The 24,700-nt window shown below is 45.1% G+C and overlaps 1 protein-coding gene across 1 annotated transcript in view; it reads left to right on the top strand.

Annotated features, from left to right (window-relative positions):
• Positions 1-24,700, top strand: part of DPY19L4 (dpy-19 like 4) — a 554,933-nt gene that overhangs the window by 261,413 nt on the left and 268,820 nt on the right. The window contains exon 13 of the mRNA XM_085605236.1: positions 7,663-7,782. Within this exon, the coding sequence (XP_085461362.1) occupies positions 7,663-7,782 (120 nt within the window). The remainder of the gene's footprint in view (positions 1-7,662; positions 7,783-24,700) is intronic.

Raw genomic sequence — 24,700 nt, 5'->3', positions numbered from 1 at the left:
ATGGCGTTGGATACAGCGTTGATAGTTCCGTCAGCTTCGAAGACTCGTGTCCCACTGCCCAGTACCCAATATTATGAAAAAGCAGACACTAAAGCCCCACTACATGACACCGTCCATACTGATTATGAAGAAGGGAACCAGTATAATGATGGCAACCTACTTGATTACCTCCAGAATGCCAATGGTGTGGAATCAAATCCTGTCACCTCTGAGGAGTCTGCCTCCTTTGCGAGAATAAATCAGTGTGAGGTTTTGGACCTTACTTTACTGATTCAGAGGTTAAGACCAACATGCGGAGAGAGATCCTCGACCCAGTGCAAACAAGCCTTGAACTTCTTCTCCCTTTTAAAAGTAGCGCCCCTTTTGAGGCTTCCGTAGGAGCTACAAACCGAAGGAGAAACAATCTGTGCCTCTGCAACAACAGGTCTCCCAGTCCTTTTGAGGTCAAGACTAGGGATCTCGCCAACAGGGTCCAGGCCCCCAAGGGCAACGAGCTACCCAGCTCCTTCCCCGCTGTCACCGCAAAACAATTTTAACCTGTCCTTGGCAGCACACGATTGATCAGTAGAGAATCACATCATATTCCACCTCCTCTGCTGGAGGAGCATCACAATGGGTGTTCCAGATATGAAACCTTGATGCCAAGTTCTTCAGGATGGAACACGTGTCCTCTGATCACGTGCTCCTGGGGTGACTACCAAATGTCTCGTCCCCTATAAATGTGTAAAACAAGAAAGCCTTGTTTCATCTTTTTTGCTGTTATAATTTTCTTACAACCCATAATCTATTCAAAGCGTTATACTAACACTTAGAAAACATAGCTGCTCCATACACAGGTAGGAAAAATCGCATCAAGCCCTCTGCCCGTCAGTGAATCGTACAACCATGTTAATTCATGGACGTACCAGTATTCAAGTCGTACCAAACAATGATCTTCCATTGGCTTTTGCTCTGTTGGTGTACCTCAAACAGATCTCTTTAATCTCACGGCATCACCGATCACCAGTGGCTCAACAATTAACTATTCCCCCATATATCGCACCGTTTCACTTCAAAGTCTAGAAGTCCACAGCATATTAAAACCAGGGGCGGTGTCTCAAAACATCCCGCCATTCCCTCAATCATACATCTCACCCGTGCCGCGTCCCACTGGTGTGTGTGCAGCTTCCTCATTGAGCTCACACCACGCACGGATAAGGGACGTGACAGACCACGCCCCACTCCCGGCGCGTCATCAAACAGGAGTGTATACCCAGGCTATCCCAATTTGATGGCCATCTTAGAGTGGAGGAAGAGCCGGAACAACAATCATCTCCGTGTATGCCTCCACGAAAGTCCTACTGAACTAAGTCCATTACCATCAAATATTGTAAGAATGTTTTACCAAAAAATCATGTAGAACAAAATATCCAAACGTGCATTACCGCCGGATCATCTGAAATCGATACTCATTGATACTCATCGATATATTTGTAACTGGCAGCCATCCGATTCATCTGCCTGAAGAAGAAGATTGACAAAGAAGAGACGAAGTCATAAGAACTGTGGACCAGCATCTCCAATGGTGCAAAACCCTGCCTGATTGCTGCTCTCCAGACAATCACTGACTTGCCCAAAGCGGAACAGCCTCCCTAAACCCCTGGAGGTCTGCTAAGCACTTCCTCGACCCCGCAGCATCTCCCTTGGAGTGGAGGAGCCACTCCCCTGCATCAGCAAGCATGAATGGCGTTCTGTCGACCCCCGGGCCCACTGAGGAAGCAGGAGCACAGCAAGAGGTCTTTTTGCTCTAGGAGGTCAGATCCATCTCCCTGCCAAGTTTGGAGAAGCAGGACCCCCATGAGCCGCCCTCTTCCAATAACCAATAGAATAACATCACCGCATTCAAGGCTCATGCCTCAAATCTGACTGCTGTCATTTTCTACTGTTTATATCATAACATTTGATAATCTATAAAGTATTTACCTGATTCCGATAATGTTGGTGTCTAAAATGATATACACATGTTATTTATCTAAATCTTTTCTTCTTGAGTATGTGTCTCATTTATTGACCCTGTGTGTGCGCAACAGATGCTTAACACTACCATCTGATAGGCCTAAACCTCTCTCCCACACTACCACAAAGGAGAGCACTTGGGATTATTAATTTAAGCCCTGTAAGCCAATGAGGGTCGTCTGGACTTTCCTTGTAGTGTACCTCATTTTGGAACACTACATAAAAAGCCAGCTTTCTACAGTCTGCACCAGAAGAGGTGTTACCAAAGGCAAGTAACTTTTTCACATGAAACATGACATACTTTCAAGTCTCAGTGAGCTCAACACCAAGACAATCTGTCAGATTCCATCCAGGTGCCGAAGAAGACCTGCAGTGGTACCTACTGGACCTCAATTTGACCGCTAGCAGACCCCTACCCTACCCAGAATTAACAGTTGTGACGGATACTTTGTTTCTGATTTGGGTAGGTCACCTGGGAGGGGTAGAGAACAGAGGACGCTGGTTTTTTGCAGAAGCTCGCATCCACATCAAGTTGTTGGAGTTGCGAGCAATACGCTTGGCACTGAAAACTTTACTCCCGAACATCAAAGGACCACGGGCACACATGCTCACAGACAGCACAATCGTCATATGGTACTGCAACTGACAAGGGCGGAGGGATGAGGTTGTGGGCTCTGTATCTGGAGACTATTTCTCTGTAAGTGGCTGAATCATTAGGGCTTCTCCCTGATGGTGCGACACCAGGCAGGAACTTTTAAGGTCAGGGTGGACGAACTCTGCTGCTGTCGTCTGGCGTATCACAAATGGCAGTTAAACTAAGAGAAGGCACAGGGCGTCTTCCTCCAATGTGGAGATTCGTGACTCAATCTATTTTCCACCACAGGGAACATGCGAAGTGCATGCTTTTGTGCGTAGGAAATCCCAAGGCAGTCCTCTCTGGGAGACGCCTTCCACCTACAGTGGATCTCGGTACTCCTGTATTCCTTTCTGCCCCTCCCTTTCCTACCCAGCATGCTGAAAAAGATAGAGATACTGGGCCTAAATCATACTAATGGCTCCGGACTGGTCAATAGTGTGGTACCTGGAACTTCTGCCCATGAGCATTTGTCCACCGAAATGGCTGTCTCTTCAGGAAACTTCCTTTCACAGCAACTTGGGTCGGTCCTTCACCCAAGCCTGCGCAACCTACACATCCATACATGGAGATCACGCAGCGATAGTTGATGGCTTTCGGTCTTCCTCCCAAAGTAGTTGGTGTCATCTTGGCAGCCAGGGCGTCCATCACTAAATTGATTTTATGCTGGACACGGCCAGAAGTTAGTTGTCTGGTGCTCTTCCCAAGACATACAATCCCTGAAAGCACAGTTATCTGATGTTCTCCTATTCTGTTTGTCATTGGCTCCGCAAGGCATTGCAGTGGTCATATTATCCTGCCAACTCCATTTCACATGCCACAGTGGGACCATCATTTGCTACTCACCTAGTTGATGTGTACTACCTTCAAACTGAGTAAAAAGTTGCTCTCTTTGTCTTCTTGCCATCAAGACAGCATTCCTCATCGCCCTGACATCGGCAGAGTGAGTGAGTGAACTCCAGGCATTATCCGTGGTTCCCCCATATACATCTTTCTTACCGGACAAATTAACCCTCGGGACAAAAGCAACATTTATGCCGAAGGAAGTCACTCTTTCTACATAGTGCAATCCATCTCCTTTCCAGCTTTCTGTGTACCTCCTCACCACTCCAAGGAGAAAGAAGGACTTCATCGCCTGGACCCTGAACGGGCACTTGGCTCCTACGGGGACCGAATCGGAGATTACCATCAGGACAGCCAGCTTTTTATTGACTTTTCTGGGGCTAAGAAGAGGACCATGTCAAGGTGTATTGTACTATGCATTAACATCTGCTATGGGTTCACCAAGAAGCCGCCATCAGAAGGTTTGCACGCTAGTTCTACCTTGCTGGCATGCTGTGGGCCAGTCATGGGCATTTTCCAGACTCATACATTGGCGGCCCTACACATGTTCACAAAGCAGTACTGCCTGGATTGCCAGGTCCAGTGGGATGGGCACTTCTCCCGATCTGTCCTGCAGGATTTCCTGGTCTGAGACATTCCACACACCAACCACCCGGGAGGTAATGCTTTGGTATCTATTCACTGGGTGAGCAATCTGCAGTTAGAACTCTCTATAGGAAGAACAAGTTACTTACCTTAGGTAATGTATTTTTTAGTAAGGACTCCGTCTAATTGACAAGTGTGTTAGAATGTACTCTAAATGAGCACATAAAATGATCATACAGTCAACCAACTTTAAACGTTTAGCAGGATTTTCGTGTGCACGATGGTGCGAGCTCTGCCCAGTTGTTGTATACTATTTTGATGAATAGCTGATCCCCGATGGTTGACCAGGCCTAATGTACACAACTTTATAGGCCTCGGGCTTCCAATTTGAACAATATTCAACAATAATTAAACTACTCTTCGAAGGACTGAAAAGCATCATTTTAATGTCAATTACTTTATTGAAGAAAAATGGTCTCAATGTTCATGATTCAAACCAAATGTTGCTCCACTTTGGTAGAATCGAAATCAGACAGTACGACAATCCGGCAATCTTCTTGTTCAAACAGTCCTATCCAAGACCCAATGCATTTAAGGAAAACCCTTGATCATGAGTAACTACAAAGTAAATAGGGAGCATAAAGGTCTGATTAGGACAGTACATAGGGGAATGGAGGGAAAATTAGATTACGACAATGAATCACATTCAACACGCAGGTGTGGTTAATGTTTCTCCATACTTTAAAATGTTGTTTATTACCCACAAGTGGTGGCTCTTCACTCTACTGCATGTCACGCAAATCCAAACTGTAGTGAGAGAGGTTTGTCAGTGAAATATTACAACCGAGAAGGCCATAGAAACTCAAATACAACATCACCAAGTGCCTATTACATGTCTAGGATGTGTGTCGGATGTCTAAGAAAAGATCCACATGGACTAAAGTGACACTTGTGGTACAACGAACTTTGTGATCAACTGCACAATAAGTGATGACCACTAAATGCTGTCTTATGCACAAATATGATGAGAGAGGATCTCAACAAAGGTAGTTACTTGATGATCACGCAGTGTTCATGAATTGCTCAATGCAGTTGCTTGACAGCTCCGTTATGATGGACGTATTCCTGGGGAACGATACTCAACCCCTACACAATGAGACACCAAGACGTTTGTTCAATACAGTTTTGTGGAAACCAAAACAAGTGGGAGAAACAGGAAAGCAAGGCTTATGTATTAACTCAGCCGAGTCCAGAGCCACGCCCTATTTGCTGGTGCAATATGCAGCCGGTATATCTCAAATTCTTAATGTTCGTAAATATCCATTAAATCTGAAGGAAATAAAAAAAAAAAAAGAAGAAAAGTGATAAGTAATCCAAACAGACTGGTAGTGAAATGCGCGGTAACAGGTGAAGAATTTCACCTTGCAAAGCGTGACTATGTCCTCTCCTATAAGTGCCGCCATTAACACGCTCCGAAAACAGAGCCAACAACGCTGATGCCTTTTAAACATGGCACGGCGGTATCGGGTGCCATGTGAACCGGACGTTGGTACGAGTGCAAAATGAATATAAAAGACAGACTATCGGCTGTGTTCAAAGTGCAATCGGTGATAAAGTGAACATTGTAGAAAATGAAAATGAAGTACATCATTTGGGTGTATTCCTTTTTTCTCAGTCAATACAGCTTAACCCAAACTTTTACATATCACTTCTTATGAACCTATTTATACTTCATGGTTACTGAATGATGTGACATTACATTCTAGTGATATCACAATAACACATCTCTTATGTGACAAGTCAACACTGGTAACCATGTCGTTAATAGAATGGTAAAGTATTATATCACAATAAAATAGTGACACTAAGATGACAATGATTGACTCGGTGCTTGTGGCTGTCCAACAATAATCCGATGCAAAAATTAATTTTCTGATACCAACTTTATTGCATAATATTGCATTATATTGAGTGTCAAAGACTATAATACAGCTTGAAACATAACTTTCTATTCCAGCTCCCAAAAATTAAATTTTCCTTGGTAAGAAACCTAAGAGTATCAGATACTAAGAGTATCAGATACCCTCTTTTCTCATTCAGAAAGTGTTGAACTTAACGCACTGATAAATCTTATCAGAAATAAGTGGGAACGATGGAATGCAAATTAAAAATTTAAGACAAGTAGTTAGGGAAAGGTTCTACAGCAAATTAACAAACCATACTAAATAAATGGAAAGGAACTGTAGAAGGAGGAAGGAGGAATAAATGGATCCTATAAAAATTGCTGTACAAACTCTTTTAATCTGATCTACTGTTTATGATTCTACTACTCTTACTCACTTCATTTGTACAGTTAAAGCCAGCATCACATGCATTTTGCACATTCTTCTCCACTGTCTTTTCAACTCTTCTGTCACCCGAGGATGGCACCTTAAACACTCTGTTCAGATTCCCTATTCTATTGTCCTCACTTATCTCAAATTCTTAACCTTCTCAAAGTCTCCGACACAGAAATTGGTTGGCATCAAACCTTATCTTTCAGTTTTGATGCATCTCTTGTTGTCTCTTCTTAGCATTTTCTTTCACTGTATTATTCTCACTCACACAGGTTATTTTTCATTAACTCATGTTGAGGCTCATCTAAGAATTGGCCATCTTGTTTTTAAATAATTCAAACAGGACCATTCCAGAGGTCTTTCTGTCCATTTCAATAACATTACGCTCTAGAAATCTGCACACTGGCACAATCTAATTTCTAAGGGCTCTGCGTCCAGTGGTGCGTATAGAGATCACAAAGAAACAGATGTCTGTGCGCTGAGGTGGCAGTTATGTAGGAGCCCCCTTCATCATTTCTGGGCTGGGATTGATCTGACATTGAGTCACGTGACGCCACTCACCGAAGCGTGAGGGAATTGCTGAGAAAATATACCTGCTGCATTCTGGCGCCTAGGGAGTATTCACAAAGTGAGGAATCTGCAGTTAGAGTACCCATCAGAAAGAGCATTACCGAAGGTATGCAATTTTTTCTTAAGGTCCAGGAGGACTCCAGCCTCTATGTGCACCACAGCAAACCCAGCCTTCAACTTCCCCTTTACAGCCTGAATCATAACATTCTATTTCTGACTGAATTCCATCACCCTGGCTAAGATTGCTAACAATACCACATTGCTGCATTCTAGTTTAGCATTGTGGTCTCTAGCGGATATCCCATGACAATCAACACAATCTCTACTTCCTCATACTAGTGCGTAAAATAATTCATCCTGTTCTGATTTAGTAACATTGCATTACAAAAATGGATTATGTGTCTCAGTCCCAGAAAACTTAGATTGACGGAATTATGAAAGCTTAAAAACAGATTTGGGCCTAATTCCTCATGTGATGTCTTAAGATAACTTGCTTCTGATATTTAGTCCATTAAGGATACTTGCCGAAAGCTTTTGTCAGCGGCTTTGTGGAATCCCAGTCCGCTTAATAACTAGCTTTTATTTAGTAAATATTATTTCTGGTTTGACAGCATAATGTTTGTTCTCATTCATGCAATTTGGTTGTATGATTAAAGAATTTTTGCATGATCTGATGATTTACTTTTCTACTTAATGCAGTGGCATGCCGTTTAAAGATAAACACTGCGTCCTGGATGGACGTATTGGAGAAAGGCCTGAAATTGTCTATCATATATTTCATTCTATCCTGTTTGGTTCTTTTGCAGTGATGTTTGATTGGTAAGTTGTTGTGTGCGTTTATGTATTTATATTTATTACTTAAGGTTATACGTTTGTTTAGATCCATTGTTTCAGGTGCTTTAGAAAACAAATAAAAATGTGAAAACATACATTGTAGCTCAGAGCTGTTGTCCCTGACAAATTTGCAGTATATTTCCAACCATATATTATGAACCATTCCATGTGTACCGATGTGGTGATGGGACAGTACAAGTCAGTGTTCATGTTCCTCGTAGTGTGTAGTTACACCAATTGCCACCATGTTTCAAAGACTAAGATTGTAAAATTGATGTTAATAGAAGTATTTATTCAGTGCAGTTGTGGCCACAGGGGCTTGGGAGAAAGTTGAATGCTTTACATAATAAATGGGGTATGTTGGGCAAATGTAGTCAAAGTACGTTCGAGAACCCTTACATAACTCAACATCTACATTAATACATTGACAGTTTTGGTGAGGGATGCGAAGTGTGGGAGTACTTGCATAGGAATGAAATTCCAAAACCAGCACAGCAGTGTTTTAATGCATAACGTTTTTCCTTTGTGCCTTTTGTGCAATGTTAGTGTACCCCTAATCCTATCATCCTTCAAACCGTAGCTATGGTGGTTGTCTGAGACACTCTTGGTATGCCCTGATAGTGATAAAAAAATCTAAGTTCATAGATTTGGGACAGAGAGGTTCCCCTTTATGAACATTCTTGCCACTCTTGTTAGTAGTCTTGGCCGTAACTGTTGAACAATTACTTCAGAATAAGACTGCGGTTTGCAGGATGATGCCTGAGTGCTACCCACTGTGCTACTCTCTCTCATTCTTCCCCGTCTGCTATTAGGACTCTAGGAGAAGAGCAAAACCATACGTTTATGTGAATAGGAAAACTGTGATCAAGCCTCATTAGCTGACAGTTCATAACTGCTAAGCAGTGTCTTCGTATATTTAGCCAAGATCTTGTTTGAATTTAGGCTGGTATGGATTCATCTTTTGAAAGCAGTCCGAGAATGCTGTCCTCTGCCTCCTAGATAGGGCTTACTTTGAAGGTGCTGCAGAAGCTTTCCTGGCCTTCCTTGATGCTGCTGTCCTCACCCTGAATTGAAGTGCCCAGCAGGCTCTAGGAGACCCAGCGTTATCTTCAGTACCTTAAAGGGTATTCTGTCCCTCCCCACATGACTGAAGGTTTGCCTCTGACAAAGCAGCTGTGTTGATTGTGGATGCTCGTAAACGTTCACCCAGCACCTTACCTAAGATGGAAGAAACCTACCTGAGAAATTGGCCACTGAATGTACACTTCAGGCAAGTGTTAACTCTTTCTGGTGAGCTTATTCTTTTCACCCTGGCCCTCCTGTTTTCTATGGTCTGGCTGTGGTTGGCTGTCAAGATGACTATATCCAGTGACTTGCGGTCTTTTGCAAGCCCTGCATGCCCTTGGGTTTGCATCCCTCTTGTCCATCCTGACACTCTGAGATCGGTGTACATCTCTGGTGTCTGTAACCACACACCAGACCTCAGACACTACCCTGTGCCTTTACAGATAGCAGGTATATTATGGCTTGAATTGCTGTTCTATGCTTGTGCCATTTAGATGTTCACAAGTCTAAATTGTTACCAAACTAACTATTTTAACAGGAGACTGTGATCTTCCTTGGTTCCCACACTACCTTAGTTACACATATGTACATTATTGCACCTGGGATTGTAATTTACTTCGACTGGTCCCACATCCTCCCATTGGATTAGGCCCGAGCAGCCTATCCATGTGTAGTAATATAGTAAGGGAGGCTTAGAACGCTAGTTTTGCTGCATATCTTGGTTCCTAGTGCTGGTTGTCTATGGAGTGGGGCTGTACGTTATCCGCAGAAAGGGGGAGGCGTCTAAAATGGAGTCCATAGGGATATCCCAGTCACAATCTATATGTAGACTGTCCTATTTTCAGTGTTCATTTTTTGTGGATTTCAGTGGTGATTTCTCAGTGTTTTCCAAATGTTTTTCAGCTGCCTAATCCCCAAAATAGACAAAAACTATGTTTATCCAGTGTTTACAAAACATGCCGCTTTTTTGCAGTGATTGTTATAAAGTACATACTTAATTTAAAGGAGAAGTAATGCATGGTATGTAGTATCTTCCCGTTAGCAGTGTGGCCACTGGATTGTTAGGCAGTTTTGGGCATAGAAAGTGTGCGTTTTGCACTCTCACTCACATCTCATTACCCCCTCTTGCATCCTATTACTCCCTACGCTCACTCTGTCTGGTTTACAGGACTATTAATGGATTTAAAAAATTAGAGTGCTATATATTCTAACGTTTTAAGAAACAAATTCCTCGACACAGCTGGGGCCATTCACCATGTCATTGTTTGGTGGTCAAACCTGCCAACAGCATTGTAACTTATGAAACCTTTAAAAATTCTAATTATACCAGATTAATTGGTAGCCCTTTTCAGGACCCCTGTCAGAGGGCCACAGGGCTCGAAGGGGTTACTACGGGGCTAACTGTGGGAGTTGAGGCCATTTATTCTTGATGTCCTGGGGCCCGACCTACTATGGATCCTGATAAACTGGGCCAAATACCCCTTCTGTACTTGACTCACAGGATAGCGTGGTCCGGGCAGTCCAAGACTCCCTCGGGTGAAGGTGAATACAGGATAGTGCATACAGGCTCACAACACAAAATAGCAATAAATCATTGTCCAGCCACATACTCACTTTTCTTTAAAAATAAAAAAAAACATATTTTTTTCTACCGCTGACCACACTAGCGAAAAATCTGACATGCACAAACAATGCAGTCCTTCCCTGAGGTCGAAATCTAGTGTTTCTTTGGTGGTTCACTCTTCCACTCCTAATGTTAGTGATCGTGGTTAGTCTCCATCCACTGTTGGTAACATCCAGGGTACGCCCCCTAGTAGTTAAAGTCTCAAGAGTCCACTATGACTCTAAACTTAAAGTCAATAGTGTTCCAGCGCTACTGCACTAAATTAGCCTCAAGGTGCCCCAGACAGACAGACCCGAAACCAATCATACCCGAACCAGCAAGTGTGAAGCGTTAAAAGGTTTTGAGTGTACCCCATACACAGGCACTCTCAGCGGCTGCAGCTAGGTTTAGGTGAGTCACCACACGCGTCCCAGCACTCAGCAGGTTCAGTGTCTCTCACTTGCAGTCGTGTGCCTGATGCGACCAAAGGCCCTCTGTGGCTCCTTCTGCAGGGTAGGTGTTCGTTCGACTGCCCGATGGTGGTGGTTATGACGATTCTGTGTTGGGTCCCTCGCCTGGGTGATGGTGCGCAGGTGCTCCCACATGTCGTCCTCAGTTCTCCAGTGGGTGGGTAGAACAAGTTGCAGTACTTGGTGCTCCTGGTGACCCTTCTGACATATGAGGTCAGCGCAATTCACTCTCTGCGGGCTCCAGCCCGATCAGTGTGGTGAAATTCTCCCCGGTGGCCACTCCTGGCATACAGGGTCACCGGCTTCATTGCAATACAGGTCTAGAACCCTTACCGCACAGCAGTCTTTCCTACGACAGATCCTCCTGGCATACAGGGTTGCAACCTCGCTACTATGCACTGGCTCTGGCCAGATCGGCACAGCACAACTCACTCCTAAATTTATGGTAGTCCTATCCTGGTATACGGGGTCACTGACTTGGTTCTGCACACGAACAACAACCCGATTAGTGTAGCAACCATTCCCTCACACCTATCGCAGGGAGTCCATTCGTCATGGCTCCTCACTGAATCTCTCTCCCTCCACTGCTCTCCTCTTCCTCACAGGGCACACTGGTCTTGGCAGGTAGGCAGGCGCTGGTGCTCCAGGTAAGGTCTTCTTGTATTCCCTGGGTGATGTCCCCTCACCCAACAAGAAGACCAGCAGGTCTTGGCACCCAGTTGTGGTCACATGCAGAAGTCTTGGGGAACCTCCCCTCCTTGCACAGCCTGTCTGGCTGCTTGGCAGATGACAATTTTTGGAGTCTCAAACTCCCTTTCTTATAGTCCTTTTCTAGACACCAAATGTGATTTAAGGTCTGAGTCTTTGACGTTTTATGTTGGGGTTCTGCCTCTTTTGAAGTGTACACTCCTCTGCTCCCTCTTGAACATCATTCTGTCACAGCAGGAGTGTCTCCAAAGCTGAAAGTCCCACAACATAGGCAATGGGAGTGACTAGAGTTCACACCTGGATGTCCGCCACAGTGATATGCGCATCAAAAGGTTAGCCCAGGCCCCTCAGGCTACTTTTTATGATTGTCTTATCAGCCTCATTTACTTCCAGAGATGTGCCCAGGCCGCCTTCCATGTGACCGCTGACTGAATCAAAGGGCGCCATTTGAAGTGTACAGGCTAGGCCTCGCTCTCCCCTCCCCAGTGTGTGTCCCATCCTGCTTACAGGAATGCAGCAATACACAAATCTGTCTGGTGGGTGGGGGGGGGGGGCGGGGGGTGTCTCCCTACCTTCTCTCCATACTTCACCATGCTGGCCTGGATCTCCCAAAATGGAACCCGGGTCCCTCCATGTATTGCACCTTTTACAGGCACACAAACACCCAGTAGAAGTATACATTATACACACACTGCGCAGTTCTCACTCAGTCGTGGCATGTATTGCACCACTCCTAGGCACACATGCATCCCGCATATGAGTTTAACATGCACGCTCTGTATCGTTTATGTACTGTACCACTTATATGCACATATACATCCAGCACATGCATTTAATATGCACACACTGCAGCTTTCATGTATTGTACCACTCATAGGAACACATACAGTGAGTATATGCATTCTCCATGCATGCAGTACTGCATTATTCCTGTATTACACCCTTCCCAGGCACACGTACAGCTAGAGCAAATACACCACTTCTGTGGAGCGCAGCACTTCACACCAAACTGATGCTGGCCAAGGGTGAGTTAAGCACATAGCAGCGGAACTTTAAAATGAGTGGGCCTGTAAGCCCCACTCCAGTAACACAGGTTAAAAAGAAGCAGTTCACTCCTACTGATCACTACACAGCATACTGCCACCACTGTGTTCCTGCTGCTTAACTCCTGGTGAAGGCAGTAGCCTTCCATCATTATGAGGTTAGCACTTTGGTCGCCCCTTCTGATCCAACAAGACTGCAATCAGTGAGACAGACCTATGTCATGGCACACGCATGAACAGTATTTGCCTGTGACACAACAAATCAGCATTAGGGACTCGGACATCAGTACAGATGGGCACTCAGGGCAGGGTTGCACGTTCATTAACATCTAGAGGAATCTTCTGTCCCAGCACTGTGCATTCAAAGGCACCTGAAACTTGATGCTTTAAGCATGCTCGCTACGGTTTTTCTGCACTCTTTGCCTGACTAAATTAAGGTGGTGCTACTGTTGTATTGCATTCATAGCTCCCAAGTGTTCTCATGACAGATGTCTCACTTTAAGTCAGTCCTGACCTTTTAACAGACATCAAATTGTATTTTGTTACTTGAAATGTAGCGGTTTAGATTGCAACTATGGGCCTTAAAATGCAGTTGTGTCAAAATCCACGATTAGCTGATGGTATCACATATAACAATGGGACACCTTGCAGCAACAAATTTTGTTGAATGTGGAAAGCCCTGTGTCCTGTTTTCACCACTATTTCATTTGTATGGTTACAGCACTCTTTTTACAGGTACCTGTCATTTCACCTAGCATTGATTGTTTATAACCTGGGGTGTTTGGCAATTGACCTACTGTCAATACTGCCTTGTTAGAAAAGGGGGCCGATGTATCAAAGAATTTTACCCATTCTGTGCAGTGTGTAAATGTGACAGTTTATATTGGCTAAGATTCATACAGGCCAGTCTTTTCATCAATCACGAAAGAGTTAAACACTGCCAAAAGATTGAATATGATTTTAACATTCACAGATTTTCTACAATGTATAAAATAATTAGATCAGACCTAAAACATGCATCTAAACCTTACACCTTTAGTCCAAGTGCACAAAACTGGAGGACACAAAAGAAAGAACAGTGACATCCCTAAATGGCAAACGTCATTCAGAATAACCTGAAACCATTCTTTCTTGCTGCTACCTCACATAACAAAATTCCATTGTGTTGGTCCCTTGAGGAAGAATTAAAAATGACGCCTTCACGCTCACTTTTGTTTCTTTGAAAGGCATCTTAGTTTGTGGTTGTGCAGGTGTTTATCAGTGTTTACACTGATGAGGGTGGTTTCCCTTTTGGTGGCGTTTTATCAGTTACTATAGGTTTACACCTAAACCAAGATAGCCTAAGTATATGTTGTTGTTGACTCTTTGTATGAATCCTGAAAATTCAATAAAGAAATGTTCATGGTCAGGCATTTCATAAATCAGACGAAATTTGAAGGCCTGAGTGATATGATGCCTAGGAAGTGGGTATATATTTGAAAGTAGTGGTGGGTAGGGGGATGTGGGAATGTGTGAAATGAGTGTTCATTGCTACAGGGTGAATTTGTGTGCGATGGCAAGGCTCGTTCCTGACTCATGTATACAGGCTTTGTTTTCGGTTGCGTAAACATCCCGGATAAGTTGGGGAAGCCGTGTGCATTTGAGGAGTAGAATGTATGTGTGTGTGTGCTTCTTTATCTTCCTTCACCTATGGAAAGTATGTGTCAGTGGACCATGCATGCATTTGTGACAAAACATAGTGTGATGGTTGAGAGGGACTCGTGGGGTGATGAACCTCTTTGGGTAGTTAGTAGTATGCGTCTCCTTTTGCCATGCTTTGTTGGTAGTATGAATTAGAGAGTAGCATATCTGGAAAGAGTTTGTATGTTGTGCATAAAGTTTCGAAGGATTGCCCCAGTTCTATTGTGGCAAACTTATGGATGTTCTTTAGCATATAGTGAAGTAACAGAGGAGAAGGCTTTTTTGCATAGGCTTTCCATTTTCAGATAAGAGGCTATTCTTTTTATTTTGCTGGTTTGGTAGAGTGCGGGGTTAATAGGTCTCACCTGTGACGGATTGGGGTTCGTTCTGTGGAACGGATGGTGATCAGGCGGGACTGGTAATTCATTTGAAAGGAAGTGGATGTGGACTCATCAGTTCATTTGTTTGGCGAGTTTTTGTTTGCCGGTAAAATAACTAGTTTTGATTCTCAGGGGAGAGTCACCGCGTCCGGCCAATCTGTTTACCGCGAGTGGGACTACAGCGTCCAGCAGCACCAGCGCCAGTGCAGCGTGCCAGGAGGCGCATAAAACTGCGTCCGGCGTCCCGCAGCACGGGAACGCGCACAGGCGTGCCTGGGCCACACCCGGGCCAAGGGCGGGCCCGTCCACGCACGTCGGAGCCCGGTGGAGGCTGGGCTGGGCCCCCCCCTCTAACAGCTGGCCCCTCATCTTATTTCATCAATCCTATATCCTACATCGACTTCCAGGTACTGACTTTAATTATATTTCCCTTCTCACGTCCTGTGTGCAGTGAGACTGGTATTCATTGTTGTGGCGGAGTGATTGCTCTGACGCTTATAAAATGAGTAATCCTGCAGTGATTAAGGGGGTCAAGGGGATTTTGGACACCTTCATAACGAGGGCAGAATCATTATTATGCCACGAAATAGTACTAACAGAGAGGCGGCTTTCTCTAGATCCCTTATCTCACTCGAGGCGATCCTCAATAGGATCACATAACCCAGCTGGTACTCCTCAAAATTTAAACCCAACTCAATCTTGCTCATCCCCATTTAACCTGGGGACAGCATCCGCCGCCTTGGACATTCCGGCCCTTGCATATGGTGACTCGCCAGGATTACATATGGATATTTCTAATGGGCCTAGCATAGCCTCTAGGACTCAGACTTCCCATTTTCCTATAGAGGGCACAAAGGCTAAGGCGAAGGTATCTGTGAATCGTAAGAAGGGCGTGGGCCCATTAAAACAAAAACATCAAAAAGAGTCCCAGTGCAACACTCTGTGGTGAGGAGCTGCTCTGTAGGCACACAGACCACGGACGCTTCAATGTCTACGCAGTCCTGCCCCTTGGAGGGTGATACCGCCACCACCGCTGCCGGCACGACCGCATTGGACATTGCCCTTGAACGGATCAGGGAATTTATAGACAAAAATTTTGCCTTATTGGATGGTCGCTTAAAGCTTCTGGAAGGCACATTGACTAATCTGTTGGGGTGCTTAGTCGTGTTCTACCCCTGTGAACCCCCAGGTGCTTAGCGAGGGACAGAGCTCTGGTAATGCTTTAGACCATCAAAACTCAACCTTGGTTACATTAGAGAAATTGTCGGCAATTACCTTGGTCATCGAGGACCTGCTGAGCAAAGTACAGGGCGTAGGCATAAATAACATCCTGCTTAGTCGCCCAGGGAGTACACTAAATAGTGGAAAAGCAGCAAACCCCCATATGGCAGATACCCTACAACCAGCCCCACAACCCGGGGGAAGTGTTGGACACAAGAGTCATCTTAATTTAAATCATAACAAAGCACCACCCCAAATAGCACCCATAGTCACCCAAAGAATGCCCAACCCAGATGTTATATCTAGGGAAAGGGTCAAGACAAATGAAGAGGGGGTGACTTTGAACTTACCACCAGAAGCCACACCTTACACAATAATATTGGCAAATGTACCACAACCCACCTCTAAAATAATTTAATCTTGGGAGTCCTTACGTAATACGTCCCTTGGCTGGCTTCGATCCAAAACTGGCCTAACTGATGTTCTATTCAGGGAATTTAAAATGGTAAGGAGAGTAGGATGGGTGGGGAAAAGCGATAAGAGGATCCCGGCCGACTGTATAGTCCTTACATTTAGAACATCAAACTTAATACAAGAAATCTTGCGCTGACAGGGCTCCCTCCATGTGACCAATTATGGCATAAACGTACTTCCCCTGGGTTATTTCTATCCCTCCACTAACTACCCTCCTTACGTAGGACTGCAGATGCAGCCCCCGGCTTATTCTATGAATAATATGTATTATATTCAACGTAGCATACCTTTGCTTAATAGATTTGAAGTCCTTTCTTCCCTGGAAGACAATGATTGACTAAGCAACAGTAGTAGCAATGCGGTTCAATGTTAACCCACGGGAACACCCTTGCCATGTATAGCTCTAACTGTAAACGTCGAGCAACCCGATATCGAGGCAAGAGACATCGCTAATAACTGCAATATCCAGAATGAAACAACCCAATCTAATAGTAGCATCATTCATAGTGAAACACCAAATAGCTGTGACAGCCCCTATGTTGCCCCTTCCCCCACTAATTGTGGATCTCCGCCTGGGTCTAGAACTAAAGAAATAGAAATCCTGTTCTGGAATGTGGCAGGCCTCAAAGCTACATTGTCTAACCCTGCCTGGCTGGAATTTATCCATGAATTCGACATTATATGCACCCAAGAAACCTGGTCTGATAATACTTTACATATTAATGGCTTCAAGATATTTTCCAGCCCAGCGGTTCCCTTAAGCCAGGGGAGGAATAAGTGTGGCCTTTGTATTTGTGTCCTACAGGCTAAACGCCCACAAGATAGATCTCCTGAAGTCCAAGATCTATTATCAGGTGCTTAAAATTAATCTAGATAATAGTCATTATTCAGTCTTGATACATTTTTATAATAATATACCAGCTGTGGATATCCAACAAATGTTAATGCACCTGCAGAGAGATCTGGACAAGACTCCAAGAAGTACTGGTAAAGATTATTGTATAATCTGGGGCGGGGACTTCAATTGTGGACCCTGCCCACACATCATGGGAGATATCTGCGGTATAGATCCTGATGATGTAAACGACTCGTCCCATTTTTTGCGTTCTGCTCCCGGTGATCTATTTAATTTGTTAAAATATACTTTGGATCTGGGATTTGCTAATAATGTGTGCTCGCCCCCAATTCCTTTTAGAAGTACTTTTAATGGTTGTGGCCTGTTTTCGGTTATAGACCACATATTGGTATCAAATAGATATGCAGACGGAAACACAATTTTAAAGTACACCCTGTGGCTTTTAGTGATCACTACCCTATTAGTGTTCTTTTAGATCTCCCCGCCAAGGTGTTAACTAGCAAAATATTGGCAACTCTCCCGGCGGAAGACATTGTCATTAATAGACAAAATGGCTATACAGTCAAATGGGCAGGTGTAAATGCATCTGAATTATGTAAGCACCTTTTAACCACCTGTAAAGATGATTTCATAGTCTGCCTTGATGAAAATGCTGATAAATCAGATGTTCTTAGCTCCTTTAAAAATATAACCCAGTCCATACAAAATAGACTACGGGCAAAATGTAAGAAACGGGGCGACAAGAGAAGCGGTTGGTTTGATTCCAAATGTTCACAAGCTCATGCAACCCTGATAACTGCCTTACATAAGCCCATAAAAGACCGAGGAGCTATAAAAAGGGCAAGATTAACTTATAAGACGTCCCTTAAGGAACGCAAGTCGGCCATAAAGCTTGAATTATGGCAAAACGTAATACTAGCATCAGACCTGAAAGACACACAAGGTTTCTAGAAGGCAGTGAATGCCCCTTTCCTTGCCTCAGGTAATTCGCCCAGCATTGAAATTACAATAGGGGTGGATAAATGGGTGACCCACTTCTCTGGCCTTTATAACAATCAGGTGGATCCCCAAAACGAGGCGGCCTTATGCATAAATTCCCCAAACTATCTTCCGATTGAAATTGATTTCGATGCCCAGGAGGTGATTTTAGCTATAAATGAAAGTGTGGGCGGTAAAGCCTCGGGTCCCGATAGCATACCAGTGGATTTATTTAAATCAAATCCACTGCTATGGGGAGCCTTGTTAGCCTTGGTCTTAAAGGCCTGCTTCACCCTGGGATACATGTCTCCATTTACAAGAAGGGTAATCGTGATGACCCGTCCTGCTACAGACCAATATCATTATTGGATTCTTTTGCAAAGGTGGCCGGGCGTGTTGTCTTAAACCGCCTCCAGCTTTGGGCGGAGGAAAATGGTATAATCTCCGATCTACAGTACGGCTTCCGCCTAGGTGTGGGAACTGTCGAACAGAGTTTGAATTTGAATTTATTGTTAGGAAAATATTTACAGGTCAAAAGGGGGAGCTTATTTCTGTGTTTGGTTGATTTGAGTTCAACCTTTGAATGTGTTAACCACTAGAAGCTATGGAGCATTTTAGAGGCCATGGGCCATGGATCTACCCATTCTTAATTTTTTTAAACAGTCCTACCTAGACGCCAGGGCCCGGGTGCGCTACGGAAGGGGTGGTGAGCTCAGTCAGAGCTTACCTGTAAAGAAGGGGCTGAGGCGGGGGTGAGGCAGGGGTGCGTGTTAGCACCCCTCCTGTTCACTCTTTATATTAATAGCCTGGGAGTAAAATTAAATAATGACTGTCAGGATTTACCATGCATAAATAGACGACCAATAGGAGCATTACTATACGCGTACGATGCCATCCTATTGGCCCGTACCCCCCTTGGTCTACAAAATGTCATCTCTAGCTTTTCTGTTTACATGTTAGATCTTGACCTCCGTGTAAATATAAGCAAAAAGTTTGCAATGAAATGTTGCAAGCCCAGTACTAAGTGTCGAGAATTCTTTATTGATAATAGGAAACTCGAATTCACAGCTCACTTGTCATACCTGGGCATTGTATTTGAAAAAAGGGGTCTATGGGCTAAAGCTATAGAATCCAGAAAATGACTATTTTGTAAAGCAACTGGCGCACTAATTAACTTTGCCAGGAAGTTGGGGAGGCGCCCAATCGCTGATCTATTAACAATTTACAAAGCTAAATGCATACTCATTGCCATGTATGGAGCAGGCATCTGGGGTTATGCTAACGTCGAGTGCCTGCAGCTAGTTGAAAATAGGTTCTTAAGATATCTTCTAGCGGTCCCGAGTAGTACAGCCGTATTCATATGCCACGCTGAGCTGGGTTTGCCCTATCTTTCGGAATTGATTAAATTGCAGCCTATCCTGCTGTGGCACAAGGCTTGGACCGGTGTTTCAACTGGCTTGAATAGGGACCTACTCAACGATTACCTGTCCCTTGACGGGGCAGACAGCATCCTCTGGTTGACCTACGTTAAATATTTCCTAGAGAATTTAGGACACCCCGAGTATTTCTCTAACCCTGACCGTATGAATAATGTTACTAGAAACCATCTAAAATCATTATGTTTGGACTATTTGGAGTCCATTAATTTAGCTGGTAATATTGCAAAACTGTCAGTGAGAGCACACCAACTACTCTTGATTCAACCAGGAATACAACCATACCTATTAAATACTGTAGGAGCTTACGACAGGTTGTTATTGACCCGCTTACGCCTCGGCATTTTCCACATCAGGGTCACTTTTCCGAAGCTCAACGATTGGTCTCGCACTTTGTTTATGCCCGTGTGATAACATCTCTGTACAGTCGACAATTCATGTTATGTTTTTTTGTAAATTTTACTCCATGCCCAGGAAAAAAATGATTTTACCTATTCTAATGAGGTATGGCCTGAGACAATGTCGACCCGCCCTTCTAAAGCTGCAATATTTGAATGACGGACCCGTGACTGAACATATTGCCAAATATCTGAAAGGGGTGGTTGACAATGGATGGTCCCCCTCTTTTTTAAATTGTCTGAGTTTCTTTTTAATACATCTTTTAACTTAAATTATATTGATAAAATGTACGTTTTTTTTACTATGTACTGTGCTTTTATGGATTAATATCTTTTTTAAATCGAATAAAGCGTATTCTGATTCTGACCTGTGCTGGTAGGGTTTAGTTGCTACCATGTGGGTTTGTAGTCTGGTCTAGGAGGAAAGCGCTGTATGTCCTGTGAGAGGTAGGTAGGGGTGTTCCAATTGTGATGTGGTCTTGTAGCTCTGCATATCGTATATCTTGAGGAATGTAGCAAGCATGAAACCTCCACCCCTATGCGTACATTATCCATCTGTTTGGGAGCAACCAAGTCTTAGCTTCCCTCCTTAACTCTAAGTACCCCTGGATGACCCTTATCCTTGTAGATTGAAAGAGTCTAAATTAGCTGTCTGTATAGAAGAAAGTACCACCAATGCATGTTTTTTCACCTTTTTTTAATTGGAGGGTATGTAGATAGCTCAGTGGCCGAAGGAGGCCTGGAGAGATTTCATAGCAAGAGCTTCATAGGTACAGTCTGTGATGAAATCTAGGCATGACAGGACCAAGGTGATGATGGCCTGAACCTGTGGTGCAGGAAGCATGTTTGGTCACTTGAATTACTCGTGCCACAAAACACAAGTTGAAATCTGCCATTGCTTACAAATTTCATACACCTTTAGATGTTTTTAGGCAGGTATACCCGAGGTCAGTTTGTAGTGATACTTTGTTTATTTTTCACAGTTGAGAATTTCTATTTTGAGGAGTTGAGTCTGAAGTAATTGAATAGCATACCGAGGTCTTTTCTTAGTTGTATTGGCTTAAGCAACAAGAATCACTGTGCAAATAGTTTTTTTTAATTAAGTCTTTTTATTAGGCATAGCTCAGTACATCAGACCACTACATGGGTATCACAGCAGATGAAACTTTCATTTCCCATACAATACATTTCTTATATCGCAAGTCTGTTCCCCACCGTATCTCAGCCTATTGTTGCGGCCAACTGGAAGTATGGGATCCTAATTCTATTCCCCTTATGATCTACCTTTGTTTTTCACCCTCTTTTCCGCACATCTTGTTTTAATGTCCCATTTATGCAATCCATCGCCCACATTCATCCGCCCCATTGATTATGTATTTCGGCGATCATGACGGCACCACACTCACAGCCAGTTGAGCGAGGGCAGAGGCCTGACTCACTGATGAAGTCCCTAACGCTAGTTACGTGGAATGTGCACGGCCTCGGGGATAAAATTAAAAGGGGTCTGGTGTTGCAGAGTCTTAAGCGAGGTTCCCCGGCTGTGGTCCTACTGCAGGAAACACACCTCACTGGGAATACATGTCGGGCACTAGACAGGTGGGGGTTCAAGATGGTGGCCCACTCAGAGTTCACATCGGGGTCCAGAGGGGTGGGTTTCTTGGTAGGCAAACAATCACCACTCATAATTCATAAAACGAAGACTGACGCAGGTGGCCGCTTTGCGGCTCTGGTGGGACAATGGGAGGGACACCCTATCAACATAGTTTCGGTATATATTCCCCCGGCGTTAGACAGTTGCGCTTCAGGCCCTGAATGACTTTCTCCTCGATCTCCCGGAGACTTTAATGACGTAGTGGATGGGGCCTTGGACCGGCAACCTGTGAGGGAGCGGGCGGCGGGGGTGTCGCGTCTCGGGGGCTTCCTGGAGGCACTGGGGCTCGTAGATGTCTGGCGACATCGACATCCCACGGCGCACCAATTTACTTTTCAATCCACGGTGCATAATAGCTTGTCGAGAATAGTCTACTTTATAGCCTCTTCGGAGAGCCTCAAGCATGTACACAGTTGACATTCAGCCTAGAGGTATTTCAGACCACTCGCCAGTTGTCTTGACGTACACGTATCACCAGGGAAGGTGGCAGCGAATATTCCCCATATTCCCTGGACACTTGCGAGTTCCCAAGATCATGAAATCTATACGCACCACGACACAACAATACTTCTGGGGAAAAAGCCGGATCGGTCCAGTCTCCGTCCACCCTCTGGGAGGCCTAAAAGACCGTACTCAGAGGACAAGCCATCTCTTCTATAGCAGGCTATAAGCAAGAACAGCAGCAGGAACTCACTGCTTTAGAATCGGAGCTCCAGAAGGCTGACACTCACCACTCACAAAACCCGACTCCCGACACGGCACGCAGCCTGCACCTCCAACAACTACATAGGGAACATTTGAGAGGGGTGACCGCACTTAGACTTTCGGCGACGAGACATAGGGTATACGAGGCCAGTGATAAAGCTGGGAATCTTCTGGCGTGGCTCGATAAAAGGGAGCGAGACAGAAAGTGGATAGCGCAGCTGCGAATGACAGATAACTCCATGGAAACTGACCCACGGGCCATAGTACACAGGCTAGCGCAGCACTTCCAGCAGTTGTACACGTCGCTGTCGGCGATGTCAATGGAAGAGGCACTGACCTATATCAAGGATATCGCAATGCCCAGGCTCGCGCCAGAGACAGCCCTTATGCTAGAGTCGGATCTGACGACCAATGAGTTGCAGGTGGCGATTGGCTCCCTGAAATCTGGGAAGGCACTAGGTCCTAATGGAATCCCCGTAGAACTTTACAAAAGGTTGGCGGGGACAGTAGCCCCGCACCTGCTCAATATGTACTGTGACAGTCTGACGATAGGAGAACTCCCACAGGATCAGCGCGTAGCCACGAAACCTGGGAAGCCCCCGGAAAACTGTACTTCCTACCGCCCCATTTCCTTAATCAATGCTGAAGCTAAAATATTAGCGAAGGTCCGTGCGATACGGCTTACCCCACATCTCACAACTCTGGTTCACCCGGACCAGTCGGGGTTTATGCCTAGTAGAAACACAGCATTAAATCTGAGGCGACTGCATGGAGTGATGGCCCGTATACCTTATCTTCAGGAGCCAGCGGTTATCCTGTCCCTGGACGCCCGAAAGGCGTTCGATATGGTGGAGTGGCCCTTCTTGTTTGCGGTCCTGACGCATTTGGGGTTCGGCCCAAAATTCTGTGCCTGGGTACGCCTCCTCTACACAAAGCCGCTGGCCCACGTGATGGCTAATGGACATATATCAAATGACTTCCCACTGTCCCGGGGCACGCGTCCGGGCTGCCCGCTGTCACCGTTATTGTTTGCGCTGGTGCTGGAACCTTTGGCGGCATGGATCAGGTGAGAACCTCTGATCCGCGGCCTGCGCTGGACAGCAGACTTGGAAGATCGTATATCGCTATATGCAGATGACGTTCTGCTTTATTTGTCCTCACCCAGGCGATCCATCCTGGCACTCCTCAATATATGTGACCAGTTTGGTCGTGCGTCGGGCTACACTATCAATTGGTCCAAATCTGTCCTTTTTCTGCTCCGGGGCCCACTGCCGCTGCTTCCAAAGGACTGTCCACTGCGGATCTTGATGGATGCGTTCCGCTATCTGGGTATCTACATCACGGCGGACCCGGACGAATTTTTTAAAAAAAAATCTTATGCCTCCCCTGGAACGTCTAAAAAGAGATGCCGCCCATTGGAGGACACTCCCCCTAACACTATTGGGGAAGGCAGCTCTTTTTAAGATGATGGCACTGCTCGGTTCCTGTATGCCCTCGAAAATACGCCATATTCTGTGCCACCCACCTACTTTAAACAAATCGCGGCTCAGGTCTCTGGGCTACTGTGGGGGAACAAACCTGCGCGCATTGCACAGTGCAAACTCACCAAAGGGTGGTACGATGGGGGTATCGCACTGCCGGACATACAGTTATATTACTGAGCGGCGCACTTGAAAGTCATCAATCAATGGGTTCATGCTTCACAGATGAATCCCGCTTATATGGCAGATAGACATGGGCTCGGGAAGGAAGGCAGGATTTCTGCGCTTTATAACAAGAAACACACACCGGTACTACTCGGACCCACAGGGCAGACGGTCAGCATATGGCACGAAGCGCATGCTAAAATGGGATGGACAGGAAAGCTAACCCAGCTTACCCCTCTGTGGGTAACGCAGCGGCTAGGTGGCTTGCGATACTGCAAGGGCTTTGACAAGTGGGATGCAATTGGAATATCGACGGTGGGCGATATGTGGCATAAGGGAGGAATTGTCACGTTTGAACACCTTCGGCCGCAATACAACCTGGCGCCCTCTGAAAGCTTTAGATACCTGCAGATCAGACATGCGCTGCAGGTGGCCCTGCCACCCGGCACCAAGGTCCCAGAGGCCACCCCCTTAGAGGATAGGTTGTTGACAGAATGCATGTATAAGCAGGCTACTTCTTTCACATACCGAAAGTTAATGAGCAATTTACCAGACCCCCACGTGGCACTCGGGGGAAAATGGTCCCGAG

Source organism: Triturus cristatus, chromosome 5_1 (assembly GCF_964204655.1).
Source record: "Triturus cristatus chromosome 5_1, aTriCri1.1, whole genome shotgun sequence".
NCBI classification, from domain to species: domain Eukaryota; kingdom Metazoa; phylum Chordata; class Amphibia; order Caudata; family Salamandridae; genus Triturus; species Triturus cristatus.
This window is presented reverse-complemented; position numbering and strand designations above follow the sequence as displayed.